The sequence below is a fragment of the Oncorhynchus kisutch genome, linkage group LG12, assembly GCF_002021735.2.
Source record: "Oncorhynchus kisutch isolate 150728-3 linkage group LG12, Okis_V2, whole genome shotgun sequence".
Lineage (NCBI taxonomy): Eukaryota > Metazoa > Chordata > Actinopteri > Salmoniformes > Salmonidae > Oncorhynchus > Oncorhynchus kisutch.
The window spans coordinates 37,521,786-37,544,170 of NC_034185.2; the positions used below are offsets into that span (position 1 = coordinate 37,521,786).

At 44.6% G+C, this 22,385-nt stretch overlaps 2 protein-coding genes across 14 annotated transcripts in view; both read right to left on the bottom strand.

Annotated features, from left to right (window-relative positions):
* Positions 1–333: 333 nt before the first annotated feature.
* LOC109900963 (transcriptional repressor protein YY1-like) lies at positions 334–4,640 on the bottom strand. 6 transcript variants are annotated; one of them, XR_002256665.2, is made up of 7 exons: positions 3,900–4,612; positions 2,675–2,837; positions 2,331–2,375; positions 2,039–2,099; positions 1,745–1,903; positions 1,157–1,470; positions 334–1,037 (listed from the first exon to the last, which is right to left on the bottom strand). XR_002256665.2 is itself a non-coding variant. In XM_020496895.2 (6 exons), exons 1-6 carry the CDS (start codon positions 4,441–4,443, stop codon positions 1,288–1,290), a joined length of 1,143 nt encoding a protein of 380 aa, XP_020352484.1. In that variant the 5' UTR covers positions 4,444–4,640; the 3' UTR covers positions 334–1,287. The 6 variants fall into 6 exon arrangements, 4 of the variants coding, with proteins under 4 accessions (XP_020352484.1, XP_020352483.1, XP_020352485.1 ...); XR_004211940.1 differs by lacking the exon at positions 2,331–2,375 and having other exon boundaries at positions 2,675–2,825; positions 3,900–4,609; XM_020496895.2 differs by having other exon boundaries at positions 334–1,470; positions 2,675–2,825; positions 3,900–4,640.
* Positions 4,641–5,660: 1,020 nt separating this feature from the next.
* Positions 5,661–22,385, bottom strand: part of LOC109900966 (ena/VASP-like protein) — a 68,639-nt gene continuing 51,914 nt past the window's right edge. For 4 of the 8 annotated variants that reach the window (XM_031837493.1, XM_031837490.1, XM_031837488.1 and 1 more), the window contains exons 4-13: positions 16,758–16,824; positions 12,185–12,249; positions 11,714–11,994; positions 11,166–11,272; positions 10,936–10,972; positions 10,769–10,823; positions 10,506–10,566; positions 7,213–7,273; positions 7,060–7,117; positions 5,661–6,796 (exon numbers count right to left, since the gene is read on the bottom strand). In XM_031837493.1, the coding sequence (XP_031693353.1) occupies positions 6,759–6,796; positions 7,060–7,117; positions 7,213–7,273; positions 10,506–10,566; positions 10,769–10,823; positions 10,936–10,972; positions 11,166–11,272; positions 11,714–11,994; positions 12,185–12,249; positions 16,758–16,824 (830 nt within the window). In that variant the 3' untranslated portion in view covers positions 5,661–6,758. Of the gene's footprint in view, positions 6,797–7,059; positions 7,118–7,212; positions 7,274–10,505; positions 10,567–10,768; positions 10,824–10,935; positions 10,976–11,165; positions 11,273–11,713; positions 11,995–12,184; positions 12,250–16,757; positions 16,825–22,385 lie in introns of all 8 variants that reach the window. The other 4 variants (XM_031837489.1, XM_031837492.1, XM_031837487.1 and 1 more) reach the window with 1 other exon arrangement.

A 22,385-nucleotide genomic window follows, 5' to 3' on the forward strand; every position in this document is an offset into this window, starting at 1 on the left:
ATGGCAATAGCACCACCTTGCCCTTTGATAGACTAGGTGGAAGTTTCACCATATTGCTTATACCAATAAATCAGATCTCCAGAAGTACACAGGGGTCAATTTAAGATTGAGCCCATGTCTCCAGTATTATGCAAGCAATATGTTTTTTTAAACCACACTTACGAGAAACACTCCGGGCTCACATCAGGGGATCTATTCACTAGGAAACAAACAGGGAGGGACCTACCTGAATTTGTCCCCCCGCCCCCCCAAAAAGTGTTTTAATTGCAAATGCAACATTTTGGACTAATGATTACACCCCAGGCCTAGAAAAGGAATGAGAAAAGTAAAAAATGGATTTGGGATGACCGTTTTATTGTGGGCCATTGAAATACATGGGTGTAAATATCAACAAAGAAAGTTCATGGCTGACGGACGCCTGTACATTACATTCTAACAAAGAAACTGATGGTCACGCTGGCGATTTCATTTGATGTGTTTCAGTATTCCAACAGAGACAGGCTCGCAGTGAATCAACGGTAGGGACACGTTTCTCTGCAAGGGGACAATCCATATAAAAGAAAGCAACTCATGACTAAAAGTTAAATTGGTTAACACTTTTAAATCACACCTCTATCAAGGTCTACATCATTTCAATACAGCCATACAATACAAGTATACAAGATTTTTTAATGGTTAGAAGGAATACAACCAAAAGTAGGGATGAATATGCAAACCAAAACTTTTTACAGAAAATACTATTTGAAGCTATGTGATGGTACAGTAAGTCTTGTCTGAGGGACTATCATATGGTAAGCGGATCTCAATAATAATCACAAATTGTCTTACTGAACATATCCCAAAATAAGTGTACAATATGCACACTTGGAGAAATAGAAAATTAAAAGCTATGCAGTAAATATGAAGACCGGTCAGTGGAAATTCATTTAAAGTGGGAAAACAAACAGATTGCTCCCTCCCTCTCGCAGCTCCATTGTAGAAAGAATAGTCTGATGTTTGTCCATGAGTTCCATATTTCTGGCAACAACATGATGCCACTATGAAGGGAGGAGAGAGAGAGGGGGATGGGAGAAGGGTTTATTATTTTTCAAGAGTGCCGCTGTACTTTAGTCAGCCTATCCAATAGGAGAAGAAGAGGGGGGGAGAATTTCAGTACCTTCTGAATTTCTTTAGTCTTTATTCTTCTCCCCCCCCCACCCATTTGTTTCTTTCCTCAAAAGGAAGTTGACGTGTGGTGTCATTAAGATGCTGCTGTGGGGGTGGGATTTGGGGCAGGTCGGAGGGCTCTCATTGGTTGTTTTTAGCTTTGGCGTGTGTGAGGATGTGAGACTTGAGGTTGGTTGACTGGGCAAACTTCTTATTGCAGCCGTCGAAGGGGCATACGTAGGGCCGGTCTCCGGTGTGGATACGAACGTGTGTGCGCAGGTTAAAGTCCAGCGAAAACCTCTTCCCACAGCCCTCAAAAGTACACTGCACACAGAAAGGAGACCATGGATGGACAACAAGAAACATTTATTAGGATATATGAATTAATAGTAAGTGTGTGCAGTTAAATTCAGTGCTCAACATGCATTAGTCTTTTTGGGCCAATGTCCTAGCAAAATGTACGCAGACCCTCAATGTAAGTTAAGGGACTTATTTTACATTTGTGAATAAACCCCGCGGCAAAAATGTTACACTACAGTGTCAAACACAGAGTACTTGGGAGGGTTTCTCCTTTTATGTGAGTGTCTGGGTATTGTACCTGGAAGGGTTTCTCCCCTGTGTGAACAAGTTGGTGGCGTTTGAGTTTAGAGCTCTCTACGAAGGCCTTGCCACACTCGGCACAGACGTGCACGCGAGGCCCGTGGGTGTGGAGATGCTTCCTCATCGCCGAGTTGTCCCTGAACATCTTAGTACAGCCCTGAGTGAGAGAGTTCCGTTATTGAGCCACGTGGGACGCCTTACGGTTCAATGGGGACCAAGACAACTGTCAAGTCGGGCATAAACTGAGATAGAGACCGGGTAGGAAAGATACTGCTGGAAACTGACTACTTACTTTATGAGGGCAGGCTATCGTCCTGGGAGCATCATCTTCTTTTATCTTCCTTGGCTTCATCCTGAGAAAACATCAGATATGGAGGTAACTTTCATTCTATTGCATTCACAGGAAACATAACTCAAATAATGTTGCCCATATACAAAATTCAAGTAACCATGTTCAATTGCTAACCAAATAATATAAACCAGCACCCATGGAAGAGTTTCAGCATGGCTGAAACAGCCGGTTCCCTCCTTTCACTGTGTCCAGGTGCTCTGTGTCAGTGCGTGGGTTGAAGTCTAGAACTTACCGCACTGGGCTCTGACCATAGGGACCCGCAGAGTTACTGAAGGGGCTAAGAACACAACATCCAAACGGGAGTCAGAAAGAGCTCATCACTCCCTTTAGGAAGGAGATTAGGCTATATACCTCCGACATCTACTACAGGAAAGCTGCCACATCAAGTGCTACCTTCCAAGACTTGAGTAGCCAGGCAACATGAAGAGAATCACAAATCCTGGCATCTTGCTAAATACCACTTTACAAGGTGTGCCACAATTATTTGTGTGTCAGAGCTTAGGCTATGCAATAGTTGTGTATGTTCATTGTATATATCCTTGATGGACAGGTGAGTTTAAACAGACAGACACTGACCTGGCGAACTCTGCCAGCTGTTTGGGGTCTGACAGGTCGATGCCAGGTATCCCTCCAGGGGGCAGCTTCTTCCCAGTCATGTATTCAGAGTAGTCTGGAGGGGAATTGTCACCAATGATCTGTTCTTCAACAACCGACTCATGGTCGATGTCTTTTTTGTCATCTAGGATACAATGCAGGGACTTAACCGAAAATAGCCTTACAAGACCGGGGTACACCACCGCAGTTTGAAAACAGTCATGTTAACAATACTGCAGCAATATTTCTAGACAGTGTACCTAGTCTGGCTGTGTTATTACCAAAAGTAAATACAATGTATACAATCATGCATCACCTTAATCCCCCTGCACCAGCCAAAATAATGTCTAGTCCTGATGGTAGTCGCATATTTATTTTTTGTAGCCACATTATAATGGGTTTACTAGCAAGCGAACGGGGGACTATAATTCTAATGTATCAATCATGCATAATCCAAATGCGGATACACGTTGCTCATTCAATACTGGAAGGTTCTTCGTGTTTAGGAACGGCTTACTTGTGTTGGAAACTCGCTAGCTGTAATTTATAGAACATTTGTTAACAGTAATAGAGCTCAAATATATATATATTTTAAGCTAGCTAACGTTAGCTGGTTATGCAGACGAAAAGTGTGTGCATCAATGCGTGGGCGTAGACTAGAAATGTGACTCGTTTTTAAGCAAACAAATATATTTGCCCAGCTATTTCAAATCTAAGTTAAAACTCAACTGGTGCTAAATTACAGGGTTACTGATCTAGATAATCACGGCGGCAGCTAACTAATTGTCCGCATAGCCAACTAGCTAGTTAACCGAGTGGAAAATAGCTAGCTGGCTACGCCACCGCGGCCTAGTCTCTGGAGCCAACAGCGCGCTTGCTCCCCCAACCGCCGCCATCTTCGCCCCGCCGCTCTATCGCCATTTTTTCGGGCCGCCATACTGGTTCTCGGGGAACATGGCGGCGCCCATCAACATCTAAAAACATGGCCTCCCTTCATAACAAAAACATTTCAACCTAACCGACAGGCAATTCTGCACCGAAAACAACTCAAAGTGATCCCGACCGTGGCCTGGTGAACTACCCGAGGAAATAGACTGGTGCAGAAGGACAACGCCCTGCAACAAGGCCCCTTGCACAGGCTAACGAACAATGCCGGGAGCGAGATACACTTTTCGAATTGACAGATTACATACAACCGACCACTTACCCGAAGCCCACATTGTAACAGAGAATTCCCCCTCCAGAGTCTTTATTTGCACCTGCTTCTGTTCCCATTTTCTACCGCTTGCTTCTGCAGCACCCAAATAACTCTTTTTCCCCGCTTTCTTGCCACTGCCGCCTCCCCCTCTCTTCATCCGACCCACCGAGCTTTTCCCGGCCACAGTCACCAGAGTCTGTTCGATGTACTCGTCTTCGACGCCGGGTGCTGGGACGGGGATGAGGATTTGATCCTCGTAACTCCCGTCCGCATGCATATCCGAATCATCCCCGCCAACAACCTCCTCTCTTGTCTGCACTAGGATCACTTCTTGATGGTGGTGGTGGATCGAATTCGGGTCGTCTGATACCAGCGGCTGAAGTGCTATCATCGGCTGGTCATCATCATCGTCCTCGTCGTCTTCTTCCCCGACCACCGTAGTCTCTATAGTCTCCACTGGTATCGTTTCCACCTCTATCTCGTGCAACTCCACTATTTCGGCCGGCATCTCCGAGCCGTCCGCCTCAATATACAGCGTATCGCCGGATGCCATGTTGAATTCCGCCAGCTTGCTTCTCACGCACCCTGTGCTGTGTTCGTTTGCCCAACAAACACACCCCCTGTTCCAGTTCGCTCTCTCTCTCTCTCTCTACGATAACGCAAATAGCTATCTAACTCAATTCCGTCCCACACCACCAATTCCCGTCGCCACTATGCTCAACATTTTTTTTTTATCACAAACATCGCGAGACTTCTAGAACAGGGTGTCTGGTGAGGGATATGTTTAGACCAAAAAATAAAATGAATCACATATGAATTAATAAATGAATGGCTTGGTGAATATTTTTTAGGTTGCTAAAACATGAAGGGCCACAAAGACTTTGACCAACTCACTGCTATGCGTAATGCAACATAAGACTTAAATAGTTTTCTCAATGCAGAAAATGACTATTTCATAGAGCGAGGTTTCCCAAACTCAGTCCTGGGGCACCCAAAAGGAGCATGTTTTTTTTTTTGCCCTAGCACTACACAGCTGATTCAAATAATCAAAGCTTTATGATGAGTTGGTTATTTGAATCAGCTGTGTTATGATAGGGCAAAAAAGCCCCAGCACCGAGTTTGGGAAGCCCTGGTAGAGAAGCGGCCACCTCAAATACCCACGGGTATTTGGCCCATCTAATCCTATAGATGTATTTCATACCGTTTCATATACTTTTTGAATATTACCCTACACATCCAAAGGGAAATACTGCCCTTGATTTATGTTTGTTGGGTTTTCTACAAATACACCTTCACTGTAAAGTAGGTTACTCTATATACAGTAGCTGGTCTTTGACCTCTTTCCTAATCTGACCTCCAGATGGCGGTATATACATGGGGACAAAATCCAACAAAATCCACATTCCAGACAGTATATTGTATTGTCTCTTGTGGTGCAGTCATGTATCTGCAATACCTATCCCGCCTACTGCCTGCAAGAGTCTATTCTTATCAGGATCTCCTTTATGTAGAGAATCATTCAACCCTAAACATTGCACTGCTCTAAATTGATCCCCAATGAATTCGAACCCAGGATAGTATTATGTGTTGTTACAAAGTAAAACCGAAAGGAACCGATAGACCAAATGATGTACATAGTGGCCCATAGTGTATGAATACATAGTCTGACTAGGTGAATACTTGAGAATGAACACTGAATCAAGCAGGTAATCAAGCAGAACTAAAAAAAAACAAACAGACAAAACTCACAATCAGAGACCACTTTGTGTATCCAAGTCATTGTTCACAGTTTTATTTGAATTCATTTTTTAATGTAGTGTGTGTCGTTTTAAAAATGTTAAACCAGGAAGCACTTGGTCATAAAAGTAAATAATAAAACGAACAATTACTTATTCTTGCAGCCAATAAACATTTTTAACAACATCATCACAAATACTCTGGTGTATTGATGTTTTCCTTTTCATAAGATTGCAATATCCAAAGAGCAATAGTTTATATACCACCCTCCCTTTCAGGTTAAAGACCTGTTTTTAAAAATCTTTCAGTCAGTGATTCCACACACACACACACACACACACACACACACACACACACACACACACACACACACACACACACACACACACACACACACACACACACACACACACACACACACACACACACAAAACTGTGTTGGCGAAAAAGGATACAAAACTCTTCAAAAAATCTCAAGGTCAGGTCATGAGAAAGTAATCCGTATGTGCTTATTATTGTATTTTAAAACAAAACCAAAAGGAAAAAAAAATACAATATAAAATATAAAAGGCTGACATAAAATTATGCATTATTATTATCATCATCCATATCATTATCATGATTATTTTGTCATTTTTACTATTGCCATCACTTAAACTACTACGATTCATGTTCACACCATTACATCTACAATAATAAAAATAATAGTCATAATAATGACAATGGTAGTAATAATAACCCCAAACAACATTTTTTTTGAAACAAAACAATAAACTCAAAAAAAAACAAAACAAGAGGTTACTTCATTGAATTGAATAAATGTTGCCTTTTAGACTGGAAAAAAAAGAACAGCAAACATGGGTTACCGATGGACAGATCGAAGGGAAAAAGAGAGAGAAAACCTAAACCAAAGAAACAGAGAAAAGCAGTGAGAGTGTCCATCCGTCCTATTCTTCCAAACCAAACGTAACATTCCTGTAGTCTTACAGCAACATTGTTACGTTGCTACAACATCACAGCAATGTACAATAAATAAAAGGTCGTAGTCCGGGCCTTTGATCCTCTCCTTGCTTCCTAACAGTAGTTGGGCGTGGGGGACGATGGTTCCAAAAGCTGAGATCACATGAAAGATTATGTCGTACTGATTCTGCTCAGTTCTTGTCTAATGGCTGGAAGAGAAAAGTGACACACAAGAGGAGTGTTACAGGCCATGTCATAAACATAAAAGGTGCTGTCAAAGCCCAATAATAGTATATTAGCATTATTAGTTACAGTTTCTCTGTTTCTGATGCTCTCTGGGGGATAATACGTCTCACTTCTCCCTCTCTAACAATAACAAGCACATTTGATCAGTTACAAACGTATGTGTAGTAAACTGCACTCAATTTCCCATGGAGACATTCTCTGGTCGAGGTGAGTGAGGATGACGTACCATCAATGATCTCATCCTTCACCTTGTGCAATTCACGAACGACTTCTTCCAAGATTTCCTGTTTCAAGGACAAACGAGTTAATCATAACAGGTATAACACCTCTTCAGATTGAAAAAGCATATGTGCCACTGACTGATTGTAGGCCATCTTACCTGCTTCATTCTGTCAAAGTCTAAGGCGTCTGTGTCGCTGCTACTCCCCACAGGTCGTACCCTACAGAAAAGTAAAACACTCTCACAGTTACACCCTTCATTATATCACTGGTATTTCAATGTATTTATTTGACAAATGCACACAGAGAGAACATGCAAGAGAAAAACAAGTGCACATATAAGGCATGAAGTGTACAGAGGGAAACATGTACAGTCATTTACACAGTTAAACAGGCAATCCCTTGATTCAAATCAAATCCAATTGTATTAGTCAGATGTGCCAAATACAACAGGTGTAGCCCTTACAGTGAAATGCTTACTTACGAGCCCCTAACCCACAATGCAGTTCAAAAAAATACAGATAAGAATAATAAATAGAAGTAACAAGTAATTAAAGAGCTCCAGTAAAATAACAATAGCGAGACTATATGCAGGGAGGTACCGATACAGAGTCAATGTGCAGGGGCACCGGTTAGTTGAGGTAATATGTACATGTAGGTAGAGTTATTAAAGTGACTATGCATAGATGACAACAGAGAGTAGCAGTGGTGGAAAGAGGAAGGGGGGGGGGGGGGGGGCTGCAAATAGTCTGGGTAGCCATTTGATTAGATGTTCAGGAGTCTTATGGCTTGGGAGTAGAAGCTGTTTAGAAGCCTCTTGGACCTAGACTTGGCGCTCCGGTATCGCTTGCCGTGCGGTAGCAGAGAGAACAGTCTATGACGAGGGTGGCTGGAGTATTTGACCATTTTTAGGGCCTTCCTCTGACACTGACTAGTATAGAGGTCCAGGATGAAAGGAAGCTTGGCCCCAGTGATGTACTAGGCCAGTCGCGCTGCCCTCTATAGCGCCTTGCGGTCGGAGGCTGAGCAGTTGCCATACAAGGCAGTGATGCAACCAGTCAGGATGCTCTCGATGCTGCAGCTGTAGAACCTTTTGAGGATCTGAGGACCCATGCCATATCGTTTCAGTCTCCTGAGGGGGAATAGATTTTGTCGTGCCGTCTTCACGACTGTCTTGGTGTGCTTGGACCATGTTAGTTTGTTGGTGATGTGGGCGCCAAGGAACTTGAAGCTCTCAACCTGCTCCACTGCAGCCGCGGTGATGAGAATGGGGGCGTGCTCTGTCTTCTTTTTCCTGTAGTCCACAATCATCTCTTTTGTCTTGATCATGTTGAGGGAGAGGTTGCTATTCTGGCACCACCAGGCCAGGTGTCTGACCTCCTCCCTATAGGCTGTCTTGTCGTTGTCGGGAATCAGGCCTACCACTGTTGTGTCATCGGCAAACTTAATGATGGTGTTGGAGTCGTGCCTGGCCGTCATGAGTGATGAGTGAACAGGGAGTACAGGAGGGGACTGAGCATGCACCACTGAGGGGCCCCTGTGTTGAGGATCAGCGTGGCAGATGTGTTGTTATCTATCCTTACCACGTGGGGGCGGCCCATCAGGAAGTCCAGGATCCAGTTGCAGAGGGAGGTGTTTAGTCCCAGGGTCTTTAGCTTATTGTTGAGCTTTGAGGGCACTATGGTGTTGAATGCTGTCAGAGCAGCTCACAGATCACTGCACCTGTACATAGCCCATCTGTAAACAGCCCATCTATCTACCTACCACATCCCCATACAGTATTTATTTATTTATCTTGCTCCTTTGCACCCCAGTATCTCTACTTGCACATTCATCTTCTGCACATCTACCATTCCAGTGTTTAATTGCTATATTGTAATTACTTCGCCACCATGGCCTATTTATTGCCTTTAACTCCCTTATCTTATCACATTTACACTCACTGTACATAGACTTTTTGTTTTCTTTTTTTCTACTGTATTATTGGCTATGTTTTGTTTACTCCATGTGTAACTCTGTGTTGTTGTATGTGTCGAATTGCTATGCTTTATCTTGGCCAGGTCGCAGTTGCAAATGAGAACTTGTTCTCAACTAGCCTACCTGGTTAAATAAAGGTGAAAGAAAAATACATTTAAAAAATGCTGAGCTGTGGTCAATGAATAGCATTCTCACATAGGTGTTCCTTTTGTCCTGGTGGGAAAGGGCAGTGTGGAGTGCAATACAGATTGCATCATCTGTTGATCTGTTGGGGCGGTATGCAAATTGGAGTGGGTCTAGGGTTTCTGGGATAATGGTGTTGATGTGAACCATGACCAGCCTTTCAAAGCACTTCATGGCTACAGACGTGAGTGCTACGGGTCTGTAGTCATTTAGGCAGGTTACCTTAGTGTTTTTGGGCACAGGCACTATGGTGGTCTGCTTAAAACATGTTGGTATTACAGACTCGGACAGGGAGAGGTTAAAAATGTCAGTGAAGACACTTGCAAGTTGATCAGCGCATGCTCGCAGTATTCCGTCTGGCCCTGCGGCCTTGTGAATGTTGACCTGTTTAAAGGTCTTGCTCACATCGACTGCGGAGACCATGATCACACAGTTGTCCGGAACAGCTGGTGCACTCATGCATGTTTCAGTGTTATCTGCCTCGAAGCGAGCATAGAAGTAGTTTAGCTCGTCTGGTAGGCTCACTGGGCAGCTCTCGGCTGTGCTTCCCTTTTTAGTCTGTAACAGTTAGCAAGCCCTGCCACAGCCGACGAGCGTCAGAGCCGGTGTAGTACGATTCGATCTTAGTCCTGTATTGATGCTTTGCTTGTTTGATGGTTCGCCGGAGGGCATAGCGGGATTTCTTATAAGCTTCCGGGTTAGAGGTCCATTCCTTGAAAGCGGCAGTTCTAGCCTTTAGCTCAGTGTGGATGTTGCCTGTAATCCATGGCTTCTGGTTGGGGTATGTACGTACAGTCACTGTGGGGACGACGTCATCGATGCACTTATTTATGAAGCCAATGACTGATGCGGTATATTCCTCAATGCCATCGGAGGAAGCCCGGAACATATTCCAGTCTGTGCTAGCAAAACAGTCCTGTAGCTTAGCATCTGCTTCATCTGACCACTTTTTTTTTATTGATCGAGTCACTGGTGCTTTCTGCTTTAATTTTTGCTTGTAATCAGGAATCAGGAGGGTAGAATTATGGTCAGATTTTCCAAATGGAGGGCGAGGGAGAGCTTTGTATGCGTCTCTGTGTGTCGAGTAAAAGTGGTCCAGAGTTTTTTTTCCCTCTGGTTGAACAAGTTTCCCTGCATTAAAGTCCCCAGCCACTAGGAGTGCCGCCTCTGGGTGAGCGTTTTCTTCTTTGCTTATGACGGTATACAGCTCATTCAATGCTGTCTTAGTGCCAGCCTTGTTGATTAATTACGAGATGTATGTTGACAGACTGACTGAGTCCCTCAGGTTCTCACCTTGACACCAGTGATGACCTCTCGGCAGAGTTGGCTCTGTCCCATGGCTTCTTCCCTCCATCTGAGAGGGAAGGAGAAGAGAAGACAGGGGTCAGGTGAGGGAAAACATTACCTAAACATGTCAATTGTAGTGTTTCTATACAGTTTATATTGTCTTGTTCTTGTGTCGTACAGTATACATTGTGTTGTTCTTGTGCAGTACAGTATATATGGTGTTGTATTTGTACTGTATATATTGTATGTAGTGTGTATGACTGTAGTACCTGTGGCGTTTTGTCCACCCCTGGTGCTGGGTGAAGGGGATCCGTTGGGGTCATCCTGAAAAACAACAGGAGGAAAATGTTGAGGTCAACTAAGGAGAAGTGAGCCATACATTTAATGATGAAAAGAGACATATGTCACTGTTGCATCATCAGTCAGCATCACTCACGTTTTGGCTGTCTTCAGGCTTCTCTGACGCTGCTTTCCTTCTGGGGGCAAGAAGAAGCCTCAAGTCAGGCCCTCATTTGGTTTGATATCAAAGTAGTACATTCAATGTGGCTGCCGGCCCACTCCACATATGACAGGAAATTATGTTGAATAGAGATGTCTGTTGTGGTGGTTTTAACAATGCTCTGAATAGGAATGTCTGTTCTAGTGTTTCTAACTCTATGCTCTGACCTCCGCGCCAGCAGAGCATTCATCTCCTCCATCAGTCCTCCGCTGCTGCCACTCGTCCTGTTGGCATCGTTTTTGGCCCCTGATCCTGAAGAGTTCGAGTCCTCAGGCTGGAGAGAGAAGGAAGACACACACAGCGTAGGTTAGGTGAGGATAGAACGGAGTGTGTGTGACGACACCTGGTTGTAAGAGGCGGAGCACAAGTTAAGGGTCTGAAGGGGCTTCCTTTCCTAGTTCTGCTTCACTGATAGGAAAGAGCTGGGCTTGGTGAACATTGTGCTTTCACCCATCCTCTGTTATGAGATCAGTGCAGATGAAGGAACGAAGAAGAGGAGGAGGAGAGGAGGTCTTTAGACTTTTGAGATGCACACGCAGTGTGTTTGCCTGGGCCTTTTTGTTACTACTATAAAGCTCATTACATCTTTATAAACCCTCATTGGATGCTCTTACATCCCCATGTCTATGACGGTATTGATAGATTGTCTGAGAGGGTAAGTCCATGCACTACTTTATGTTATGTAACATGGTGATTAGTGTGATTGGCATCTTACTCTATTGACGCGGCGCAGTTTGGCTCCAGCGATCATGGCGGCAAGTCCCGTTGGGGCGGAAGCCTCCTCACCTTGTCCCCCTCCACCCATTGGCAGCGGAGGAGGCAGGGGGGGCGGGGGAGCCCCTGCCGAGGGGGGAGGGGGCCCGGGAGGGGGAGGAGGCATAGGGGCACCCAGGGAGGGGGGGCCTCCACCTAAAGAGGAGCCCATGGACATGGGGGGCGGCATGGGGGCTGGGGGGGCTACAGAAAGCACACCGGGATGGCCCGGGAAAGGAGAGCCTGGTGAAATTGAGAGAGGGCGAGAGAAGGAGAAGAGTGAAAATAAGACATTGTTTATAGTGTCACATAGTGTCTGACTTTGAAAGGGAGTATGCACTCACATCAGGCCCTTGAGACTGTAAAGATGACCTTTACTTTTAAAACATTTCCATTTCACTGTTCAGTAGGTTGAGTTTAGCATTTTCCTCACCTGGGTTTGAGGATCGTCGTTCCCTCTCCATGTGGGCCTGCATCTGCTGTTGCTCCATCATCTGCCTGGGGAGACAGCAGACACACAGTCAGTCAGTCAGCCAGCCCACCTCCAATTTATGCCTGTCATAGCACAGTCAGTGAAATAGGCCAACTGAGCCCTATTGCCCCATAGAGCAGGGACATTTGACAAACAGCCAGTGAGTCATACAAGCCAGCAGTCCTTCAATTGTATTTATAAACTAGGTGGTTCGAGCCCTGAATGCAGGCTGGCTGAAAGCCGTGGTATAGCAGACCGTATACCACGGGTAACCAGTTTATAATAGCAATAAGGTCCCTTGGGGGTTTGGTATCCATAAGAACAGCCCTTAGCCATGGTATATTGGCCATATACCACACCCCCTCGGGCCTTATTGCTTAAATGCACCACAGTCAGTTAGCCTACAGTCCTACAGCTCTACAGTTCTCCAGCTGTCCAAGGTCTGGTAAAATGACGGCATGTGGTGGTATACACTGAGCGTACAAAACATTAGGAACACCTTCCCAATATTGAGTTGCACCCCCTTTTGCCCTCAGAACAGCCTCAATTCATCAGGGCATGTACTACAATGTTTCGAAAGCATTCCACAGGGATGCTGGCCCATGAAGATTACAAAATTTCCCACAGTTGTGTCAAGTTGGCTGGATGTCCTTCGCGTGGTAGACCATTCTTGATACATGCGTGAAAAACACAGCAGCGTTGCAGTTCCTGACACACTCAAACCAGTGCGCCTGGCACCTACTACCATACCCCTGTTCAAAGGCACTTCTATCTTTTGTCTTGCCCACTCACTCTCTGAATGGCACACATACACAATCCATGTCTCAAATTGTCTCAAGGCATACAAATCCTTCTTTAACCTGTCTCCTCCCCTTCATCTACACTGATTGAAGTGGATTGAATAGTTGACATCAATAAGGGATCATAGATGTCACCTGGATTCACCTGGTCAGTCTCTGTCATGGAAAAAGCAGGTGTTCCTAATGTTTTGTACACACAGTGTCAGTATCCTGTATGTCTGCTTATGTGCAGGAATCAAATCAAATCAAATCTTATGTGCATTACATGGACAAGTAGCGCTATTAACCTCCGTGACAAGAGAGATACTCTGCCTGCTGTTCACTATGCTGCAGGCTTTATGAGATTATCCCCCATTTCCACCCCTCTTTTCCCCCTTTCTCTCCTTCTTTACCCACTCTCTATCTCCCCCTCCCTCTCTTCCCCTCTCCCCCCTCTGACGTGAGACGCATTTGTTAGAGCTCTGGGCAGAGAGAAACAGAAAGACATATTAGAGACACATATTTCCCCCAGATTAAACTCCCATATCTGTTTGGTGAAATACCACAGCAGCATGATTTGGGACAGGTTGCCACATGAAAAGGACAACCAGTGAAGCACAAACACCATTGTAAATACAACCCATATTTACAGTGCCGTGCGAAACTATTCGGCCCCCTTGAACTTTGCGACCTTTTGCCACATTTCAGGCTTCAAACATAAAGATATAAAACTGTATTTTTTTGTGAAGAATCAACAACAAGTGGGACACAATCATGAAGTGGAACGACATTTATTGGATATTTCAAACATTTTTAACAAATCAAAAACTGAAAAATTGGGCGTGCAAAATTATTCAGCCCCTTTACTTTCAGTGCAGCAAACTCTCTCCAGAAGTTCAGTGAGGATCTCTGAATGATCCAATGTTGACCTAAATGACTAATGATGATAAATACAATCCACCTGTGTGTAATCAAATCTCCGTATAAATGCACCTGCACTGTGATAGTCTCAGAGGTCCGTTAAAAGCGCAGAGAGCATCATGAAGAACAAGGAACACACCAGGCAGGTCCGAGATACTGTTGTGAAGAAGTTTAAAGCCGGATTTGGATACAAAAAGATTTCCCAAGCTTTAAACATCCCAAGGAGCACTGTGCAAGCGATAATATTGAAATGGAAGGAGTATCAGACCACTGCAAATCTACCAAGACCTGGCCGTCCCTCTAAACTTTCAGCTCATACAAGGAGAAGACTGATCAGAGATGCAGCCAAGAGGCCCATGATCACTCTGGATGACCTGCAGAGATCTACAGCTGAGGTGGGAGACTCTGTCCATAGAACAACAATCAGTCGTATATTGCACAAATCTGGCCTTTATGGAAGAGTGGCAAGATGAAAGACATTTCTTAAAGATATCCATAAAAAGTGTCATTTAAAGTTTGCCACAAGCCACCTGGGAGACACACCAAACATGTGGAAGAAGGTGCTCTGGTCAGATGAAACCAAAATTGAACTTTTTGGCAACAATGCAAAACGTTATATTTGGCGTAAAAGCAACACAGCCCATCACCCTGAACACACCATCCCCACTGTCAAACATGGTGATGGCAGCATCATGGTTTGGGCCTGCTTTTCTTCAGCAGGGACATGGAAGATGGTTAAAATTGATGGGAAGATGGATGGAGCCAAATACAGGACCATTCTGGAAGAAAACCTGATGGAGTCTGCAAAAGACCTGAGACTGGGACGGAGATTTGTCTTCCAACAAGACAATGATCCAAAACATAAAGCAAAATCTACAATGGAATGGTTAAAAAATAAACATATCCAGGTGTTAGAATGGCCAAGTCAAAGTCCAGACCTGAATCCAATCGAGAATCTGTGGAAAGAACTGAAAACTGCTGTTCACAAATGCTCTCCATCCAACCTCACTGAGCTCGAGCTGTTTTGCAAGGAGGAATGGGAAAAAATTTCAGTCTCTCGATGTGCAAAACTGATAGAGACATACCCCAAGCGACTTACAGCTGTAATTGCAGCAAAAGGTGGCGCTACAAAGTATTAACTTAAGGGGGCTGGATAATTTTGCACGCCCAATTTTTCAGTTTTTGATTTGTTAAAACAGTTTGAAATATCCAATAAATGTCGTTCCACTTCATGATTGTGTCCCACTTGTTGTTGATTCTTCACAAAAAAATACAGTTTTACATCTTTATGTTTGAAGCCTGAAATGTGGCAAAAGGTCGCAAAGTTCAAGGGGGCCGAATACTTTCGCAAGGCACTGTAGTTGTATTTATTTTCCCTTTTGTACTTAAACTATTTGCACATTGTTACAACTCTGCACATAGCCATAATATAACATTTTAAATGTCTCTATTATTTTGAAACTTTTGTGAGTGTAAGGGTTACTGTTAATTTCTGATTCTTTATTTCACTTTAGTTTATTATCTATTTCACTTGCTTTGGCAATGTAAACACATGTTTCCCATGCCAATAAAGCCCTTTGAACTGAATTGAGATTGAATTGACAGCAGACAGAGAGAGAAAGAGCACACAGAGAGGAAGTGGAATTTTCCAGCTGCGTGTAATGTTCGAGACGAGATGTGCTGACCCAGCAGCCACAGGTCTGGGAGATACACACTGACTGTTACCACTGGAGGGGGCTCCACACACACACACACACACACACACACACACACACACACACACACACACACACACACACACACACACACACACACACACACACACACACACACACACACACACACACACACACACACACCTGATATTTTCATCTCCACATGGCAAAGAGCTGCAGTGCAACCCTGGCTCTTACCACTAGTGGGCGCCTCAGGAGTGTCCTCCACTGAGAGGTCGTCACATATCCATAATACAATCCTGTTTGTTCTGTTTCTGCTTTGGCATTTGGAATTGAGATGAAATGATAAGCAGAGCCGAAATAGCTCAGGCAACAAAGGGCTTGTGTAATTCCCTAGGGGGCGTAGAGACAGAGATAGATAGCAGAAACAGCTTGAGTTACTGTACCTCTCTGAATAGGTGCTATGGTGTAATCTAATAGTCCCGGAGCATAATCTCAAGCGCAAATCTGATATTAACATCTATTCTCCACAATCTGCCGACCGTGATTTAGCACAAATAAGTACTTCCTGTGTTTAGCTGTCATTAAAGCTCCATCATTCTCTTTCCCTCTTTTACTCTCTCTCTCTCTCTCTCTCTCTCTCTCTGTCTCTCTCTCTCTCTCTCTCTCTCTCTCGCTGTCAGACTCTCTGAGACTCCCGCTCTCTCCCCCCTGTATGTTAATCCTGTGAGGAGACAGAGGGAGAGAGAGAACAGAGGGAGGAGAGGAATAAAAGGTTGATGAGGACAGATGTCTGGCTGGGGGTCATGTGGGCAGGGCTGCTGCCTGTTAGCAGACTGAGTCCTGTGTGACAGACCGTTCTTTATTGTGCAGTCTTTGCTGACAGACTCGCAGACAACACCGTGTGTTTACTGATCTAATCCTGTCGTTGGGAAATAGTTCTGGGAAGTTCAGTGAATGTGGTGTCTGATGTGTTTCCTATCTTAGCCCTGCTGACATCCAAATAACGAAGCTATACAACTGCAGTGATCCTCTCTGTGGAAAACATTGTGCCAACGTTGCGTGGGTGTTGTGTGAACGTTGTTTCAATGTGGTGTGACTGTCGTGTGGCTGCTTTGTCAATGCTGTGTCTTGTTGCGGGGTACCTCGATGCCTTACCTTGCTCTCTGCACCTCCATCTCGTCTGTAGTGGGCCCATTCTGGACTTGGCGCGGGACTGCTGGGCCTGGAAGGAGAGGAGGGAAGGAAGGGGGAGAGAGAAGGGGAGAAAAGACCAGAGATATTTATTACCAATTGTTTGTATGGTTGGCTTTATTGTTGATGTTGGTGTTCGACGAGAGAGAGAGAGAGAGAGAGAGAGAGAGAGAGAGAGAGAGAGAGAGAGAGAGAGAGAGAGAGAGAGAGAGAGAGAGAGATAGAGAGAGAGAGAGAGAGAGAGAGAGAGAGAGAGAGAGAGAGAGAGAGAGAGAGAGAGAGAGAGAGAGAGAGAGAGAGAGAGAGAGAGAGAATCCCAGTGTGTGTCTCTTATCTACCTGAAAGGTGAGAGGCGTAGACCACTCCCACCTGCATCACAGCTGTCACTCACTCTCTCTTACATCACAAACACATACTCCTGTTACATAGTAGTCTCGTAAATATGACCCTAGGCAACAGCAGTGACTTTCTTCTTAACTTCGATAATAAAAATAATAAAAAAATATTGCGTTTAGTGAAGGTAGTTGATACAAACTACCCAGCAGACTTGGAACATTCCCAGAACATTAGCTAAGATTCCCATGAAGTTCTAGTTAGGGTTTTCTAATAAAATATATACCACATATCCTTGGAATGTTCTCCTAACATTCAGTAAAATGTTGTGCACAACGTCTGTAACAACCTCCACAGAACGTTCCCCGAACGTTCTCATTAGGTTTCCAGGTAATGTAATAACACAACATACCAGTAATGTTTCCCCGCCAAACCAAAATTGGCTCTGCGAAAGTTCCCATAACATTCCTTAGGTTGCGGCAAATGTTCTCATAACACAAAAACTGTCCAGTTATTTGAATGATTATACTGTTACCACAACCAAACGAGACATTCTGGGAACCTTTAAAGAACAGACAAAATGTGTTCTGGGAACGTTCTTGTAACATCAGGTGAAGGTTTTTTGCACCCGAAATGAAACATTGTGGAATCATCTGCACAACTGGACATGTTATGTGTTTTGGAAAAATATATTTTGTGATGTCCCAAAATGTTCCCACCAGACTGTTTCCACAACCGAATGAAACATTCTGGGGAACCTTCACAGAACAAATGAAATGTGTTCTAGGAACATTCTTGCAACATCAGGCGAATGTTTTAGACAAACGTTCTATAATCCTCAGCATGATTGGACAGTCTTATGAGGACATTCGACGCGACCTAACAAATGTTCTGGGAACATTCACATAACCACTTTTGGTTTGCTGGGTATCCATTTGCAAAATGCACCCATTAAAAAAAACCTGGGTGATCTCCAACTTGCTAGCTGCTATTTAGCATGTCATTCAAACCGATACGGCAGTGACGTAGTTCCTCTACGCCAAACGGACGTTTTGTTTCAGACAGACGCGTTGAGCTGGAACATTGAAACATTGTGGGAGGCAGCCTGGATGTCTAGCGAGACCAGTTACATAGCCCAAGCTTTACCCGTGTGACTTTGCAAAAAGAGAGGGGGCCTCGCAGTGGTACCAGTTTGACTGGGAATGTGGGGAGGGGGGGGGGGGGGGCCTGAATCAAAGGTATTCCTCAAGGCTTGGAGTTTGACACATCACTTATGACCTACGATCTCGTATGTCGTTCGCTACTGCCGGAAGTGTCTCCATAGCAACCCGTGATTGGTTAGAGAGGAGGTTGATGGCTGTGGTTGGTCGAGTTACAGCCAGTGTTCCAAAATAACACACAGCAACAAAGCAACCGGACTCACGATCTCTGGACAGTCACTCTCCATACCGCTCCATACTGCTACCTCATCTCTTATTAATTAGTTATTAATTAGTTATCACACACAGGACCACGCGCACACACACACACACACACACACACACACACACACACACACACACACACACACACACACACACACACACACACACACACACTTTGATAACAAAAAGCAAGTACTCAACAGTTTACATCCTAACACAACCATCCACAGTCTGAAAATCCAACAATATTCACAACAGCCAAACACAACACAACACACATAATCCCCGTATCCACAACAACCCAACAGCTATCTAATATCCTTCAGCACTCACATAACAACACACACACACACACACACACACACACACACACACACACACACACACACACAACATTACTAGTAGTCACAGCACCAAATAGATCTTGCCCAACAAACGCACAACCTCAAACCCAATCAAAATGAAATGAATGTTCACAAACGACTAATATCCACAACGCTCAGTCACCTGAAAACACCTCTTGCTCTCTTTCTCTCTCACACACACACCATGCCACAATCTTAACACATTTACACACATTCTATGTCACGATTATAGCACAGACATACGTACACACAATCCAGTAAGAGTGTGAGAGACAGCCAGCAGCAGTACCTACAGGACATATTGAAGAGGACGAATCGGCTGTGGCAGACACAGAAGCACTGACAGACCCACTCTCTGCTCACCATAGCTCGCCCTGAGCCCTCCTCTTCCTCCATCTCTCTCCTCCTCCTCTGTCTCGCTCACCTGTCCAGGTATCTCTCCTGCCTCACCCACACCATCCCCCTCCTACCCCTCTCGTCTCCAGTATCATCTCTAGTAATCTACACCTCTATGCAGCAGCAGGAGAGCGTGTGCAGGGTAGTTCACCTTTAACGAGGCCCTCCATCTTCCAGAAGCCTGGAGACTGAGAGACTGGCCAGGTGGCTCCATAGACATACATACAATAGACACAACGCAGGTCATGGAGATCAGTGAGGCCGTCTGCACCAGGCCTCCAGAACACCAGGGGGCAGACGTGAGGAATAGTGAGGAGTGGTAAGGGGCCTGAGGTGCTGTGAGGCTCAGGCCTAATCCCAGATCAACCCGTACACCATAGCCACTACACCAACGCCTAATCCCAGATCAACCCGTACACCATAGCCACTACACCAACGCCTAATCCCAGATCAACCCGTACACCATAGCCACTACACCGACGCCTAATCCCAGATCAACCCGTACACCATAGCCACTACACCGACGCCTAATCCCAGATCAACCCGTACACCATAGCCACTACACCGACGCCTAATCCCAGATCAACCCGTACACCATAGCCACTACACCGACGCCTAATCCCGACACCATGGCCTACTCCATAGGCACTTGTTTAGACTAGAGAGGATTGAATAGGTGTATCCAATATGGCTGCTACCATATTACTTCCAGTATACCTATCCAATCCATTCAGAGCTCATCATAGGGGCTCGGAGGGAATTGGTGGATTGAGTGTAGGACCTGCTGTTTGGCAGTTCAGTCAGCGGTCTACTGCAACATTCTACAGGCTTAAATGAACATGATGTCAGCATGTTTCACTTTCATCATCTTGTGAGCGAGGTAACGAGTGTGTTTGTTTCAGTAAGCCTCTTTCTGAGGTGTAGGCCTAACCCTGTTTGTTGCGCATGAGTGTTCAGTGTGTGTGTGTGTGTGTGTGTGTTGGTTTGTATAAGTCTCTCCAAGGATGGCAGAAGAGCCCTTGACATTATGGTGTCTGCTGAGCACACACACACAGAGAGAGAGAGAGACACACACATAGGCTTACCGTTGTCTGTGTGTGTGTGTGTGTGTGTGTGGAGGGGGTCTGTGACACTCGGAGACAGAGCAGAGGGGTGGTGGTGTATCTTCTGTCACTGGACCCTCTTTGTTCCCAGTTTGTGTGTGTGTGTGTGTGTATTCAGCAAAAGTAAAGCGGAGCACTTAAAGACGGGGCCCTGGGGACAACTCCTCAATGACTCATTTTAATTAACAGAGAGGAGGAGAGCAGAGTGACTGTTACTGTGAGGACTGGGGAGGAGAGGACTCCACTGCCTCATTCTCTCTGTATCATTCTATTTATCTCTCTCTCTCTCTCTCTCTCTCTCTCTCTCTCTCTCTCTCTCTCTCTCTCTATGTATAGCTATCTCTCTCCATCTCTCTCTCTCTCTCTATGTATAGCTGTGTCTCTCCATCGCTCTCTCTCTCTATGTATAGCTGTGTCTCTCCATCTCTCTCTCTCTCTATGTATAGCTGTGTCTCCATCTCCATCTCTCTCTCTCTCTCTCTCTCTCTCTCTCTCTCTCTCTCTCTCTCTCAATTCAATTCAATTCAAGGGCTTTATTGGCATGGGAAACATGTGTTAACATTGCCAAAGCAAGTGAGGTAGATAATATATAAAGTGAAATAAACAATAAAGATTAACAGTAAACATTACACATACAGAAGTTTCAAAACAATAAAGACATTACAAATGTCATATTATATATATATATATATACAGTGTTTTAACAATTTACAAATGGTAAAGGACACAAGATAAAATAAATAAGCATAAATATGGGTTGTATTTACAATGGTGTGTGTTCTTCACTGGTTGCCCTTTTGTCATGGCAACAGGTCACAAATATTGCTGCTGTGATGGCACACTGTGGAATTTCACCCAGTAGATATGGGAGTTTATCAAAATTGGATTTGTTTTCGAATTCTTTGTGGATCTGTGTAATCTGAGGGAAATATGTCTCTCTAATATGGTCATACATTGGGCAGGAGGTTAGGAAGTGCAGCTCAGTTTCCACCTCATTTTGTGGGCAGTGAGCACATAGCCTGTCTTCTCTTGAGAGCCATGTCTGCCTACGGCGGCATTTCTCAATAGCAAGGCTATGCTCACTGAGTCTGTACATAGTCAAAGCTTTCCTTAATTTTGAGTCAGTCACAGTGGTCAGGTATTCTGCCGGTGTGTACTCTCTGTGTAGGACCAAATAGCATTCTAGTTTGCTCTGTTTTTTTGTTAATTCTTTCCAATGTGTCAAGTAATTATATTTTTGTTTTCTCATGATTTGGTTGGGTCTAATTGTGCTGCTGTCCTGGGGCTCTGTAGGGTGTGTTTGTGTTTGTGAACAAAGCCCCAGGACCAGCTTGCTTAGGGGACTCTTCTCCAGGTTCATCTCTCTGCAGGTGATGGCTTTGTTGTGGAAGGTTTGGGAATCGCTTCCTTTTAAGTGGTTATAGAATTTAACGGCTCTTTACTGGATTTTGATAATTAGTGGGTATCGGCCTAATTCTGCTCTGCATGCATTATTTGGTGTTCTACGTTGTACACAGAGGATATTTTTGCAGAATTCTGCGTGCAGAGTCTCAATTTGGTGTTTGTCCCATTTTGTGAAGTCTTGGTTGGTGAGCGGACCCCAGACCTCACAACCATAAAGGGCAATGGGCCCCCTCTCTCTCACTCTCTATGTATAGCTGCGTCTCCATCTCCATCTCTCTCTCTCTCTCTCTCTCTCACTCTCTATGTATAGCTGTCTCCATCTCCAGCTCTCTCTCTCTCTCTCACTCTCTATCTATAGCAGTGTCTCCATCTCCAGCTCTCTCTCTCTCTCTCTCTCTCTCTCTCTCTCTCTCTCTCTCTCTCACTCTCTATGTATAGCTGTCTCTCCATCTCCATCTCTCTCTCTCTCTCACTCTCTATGTTTAGCTGTGTCTCTCTATCTCCATCTCTCTCTCACTCTATGTATAGCTGTGTCTCTCCATCTCCATCTCTCTCTCTCTCTCTCTC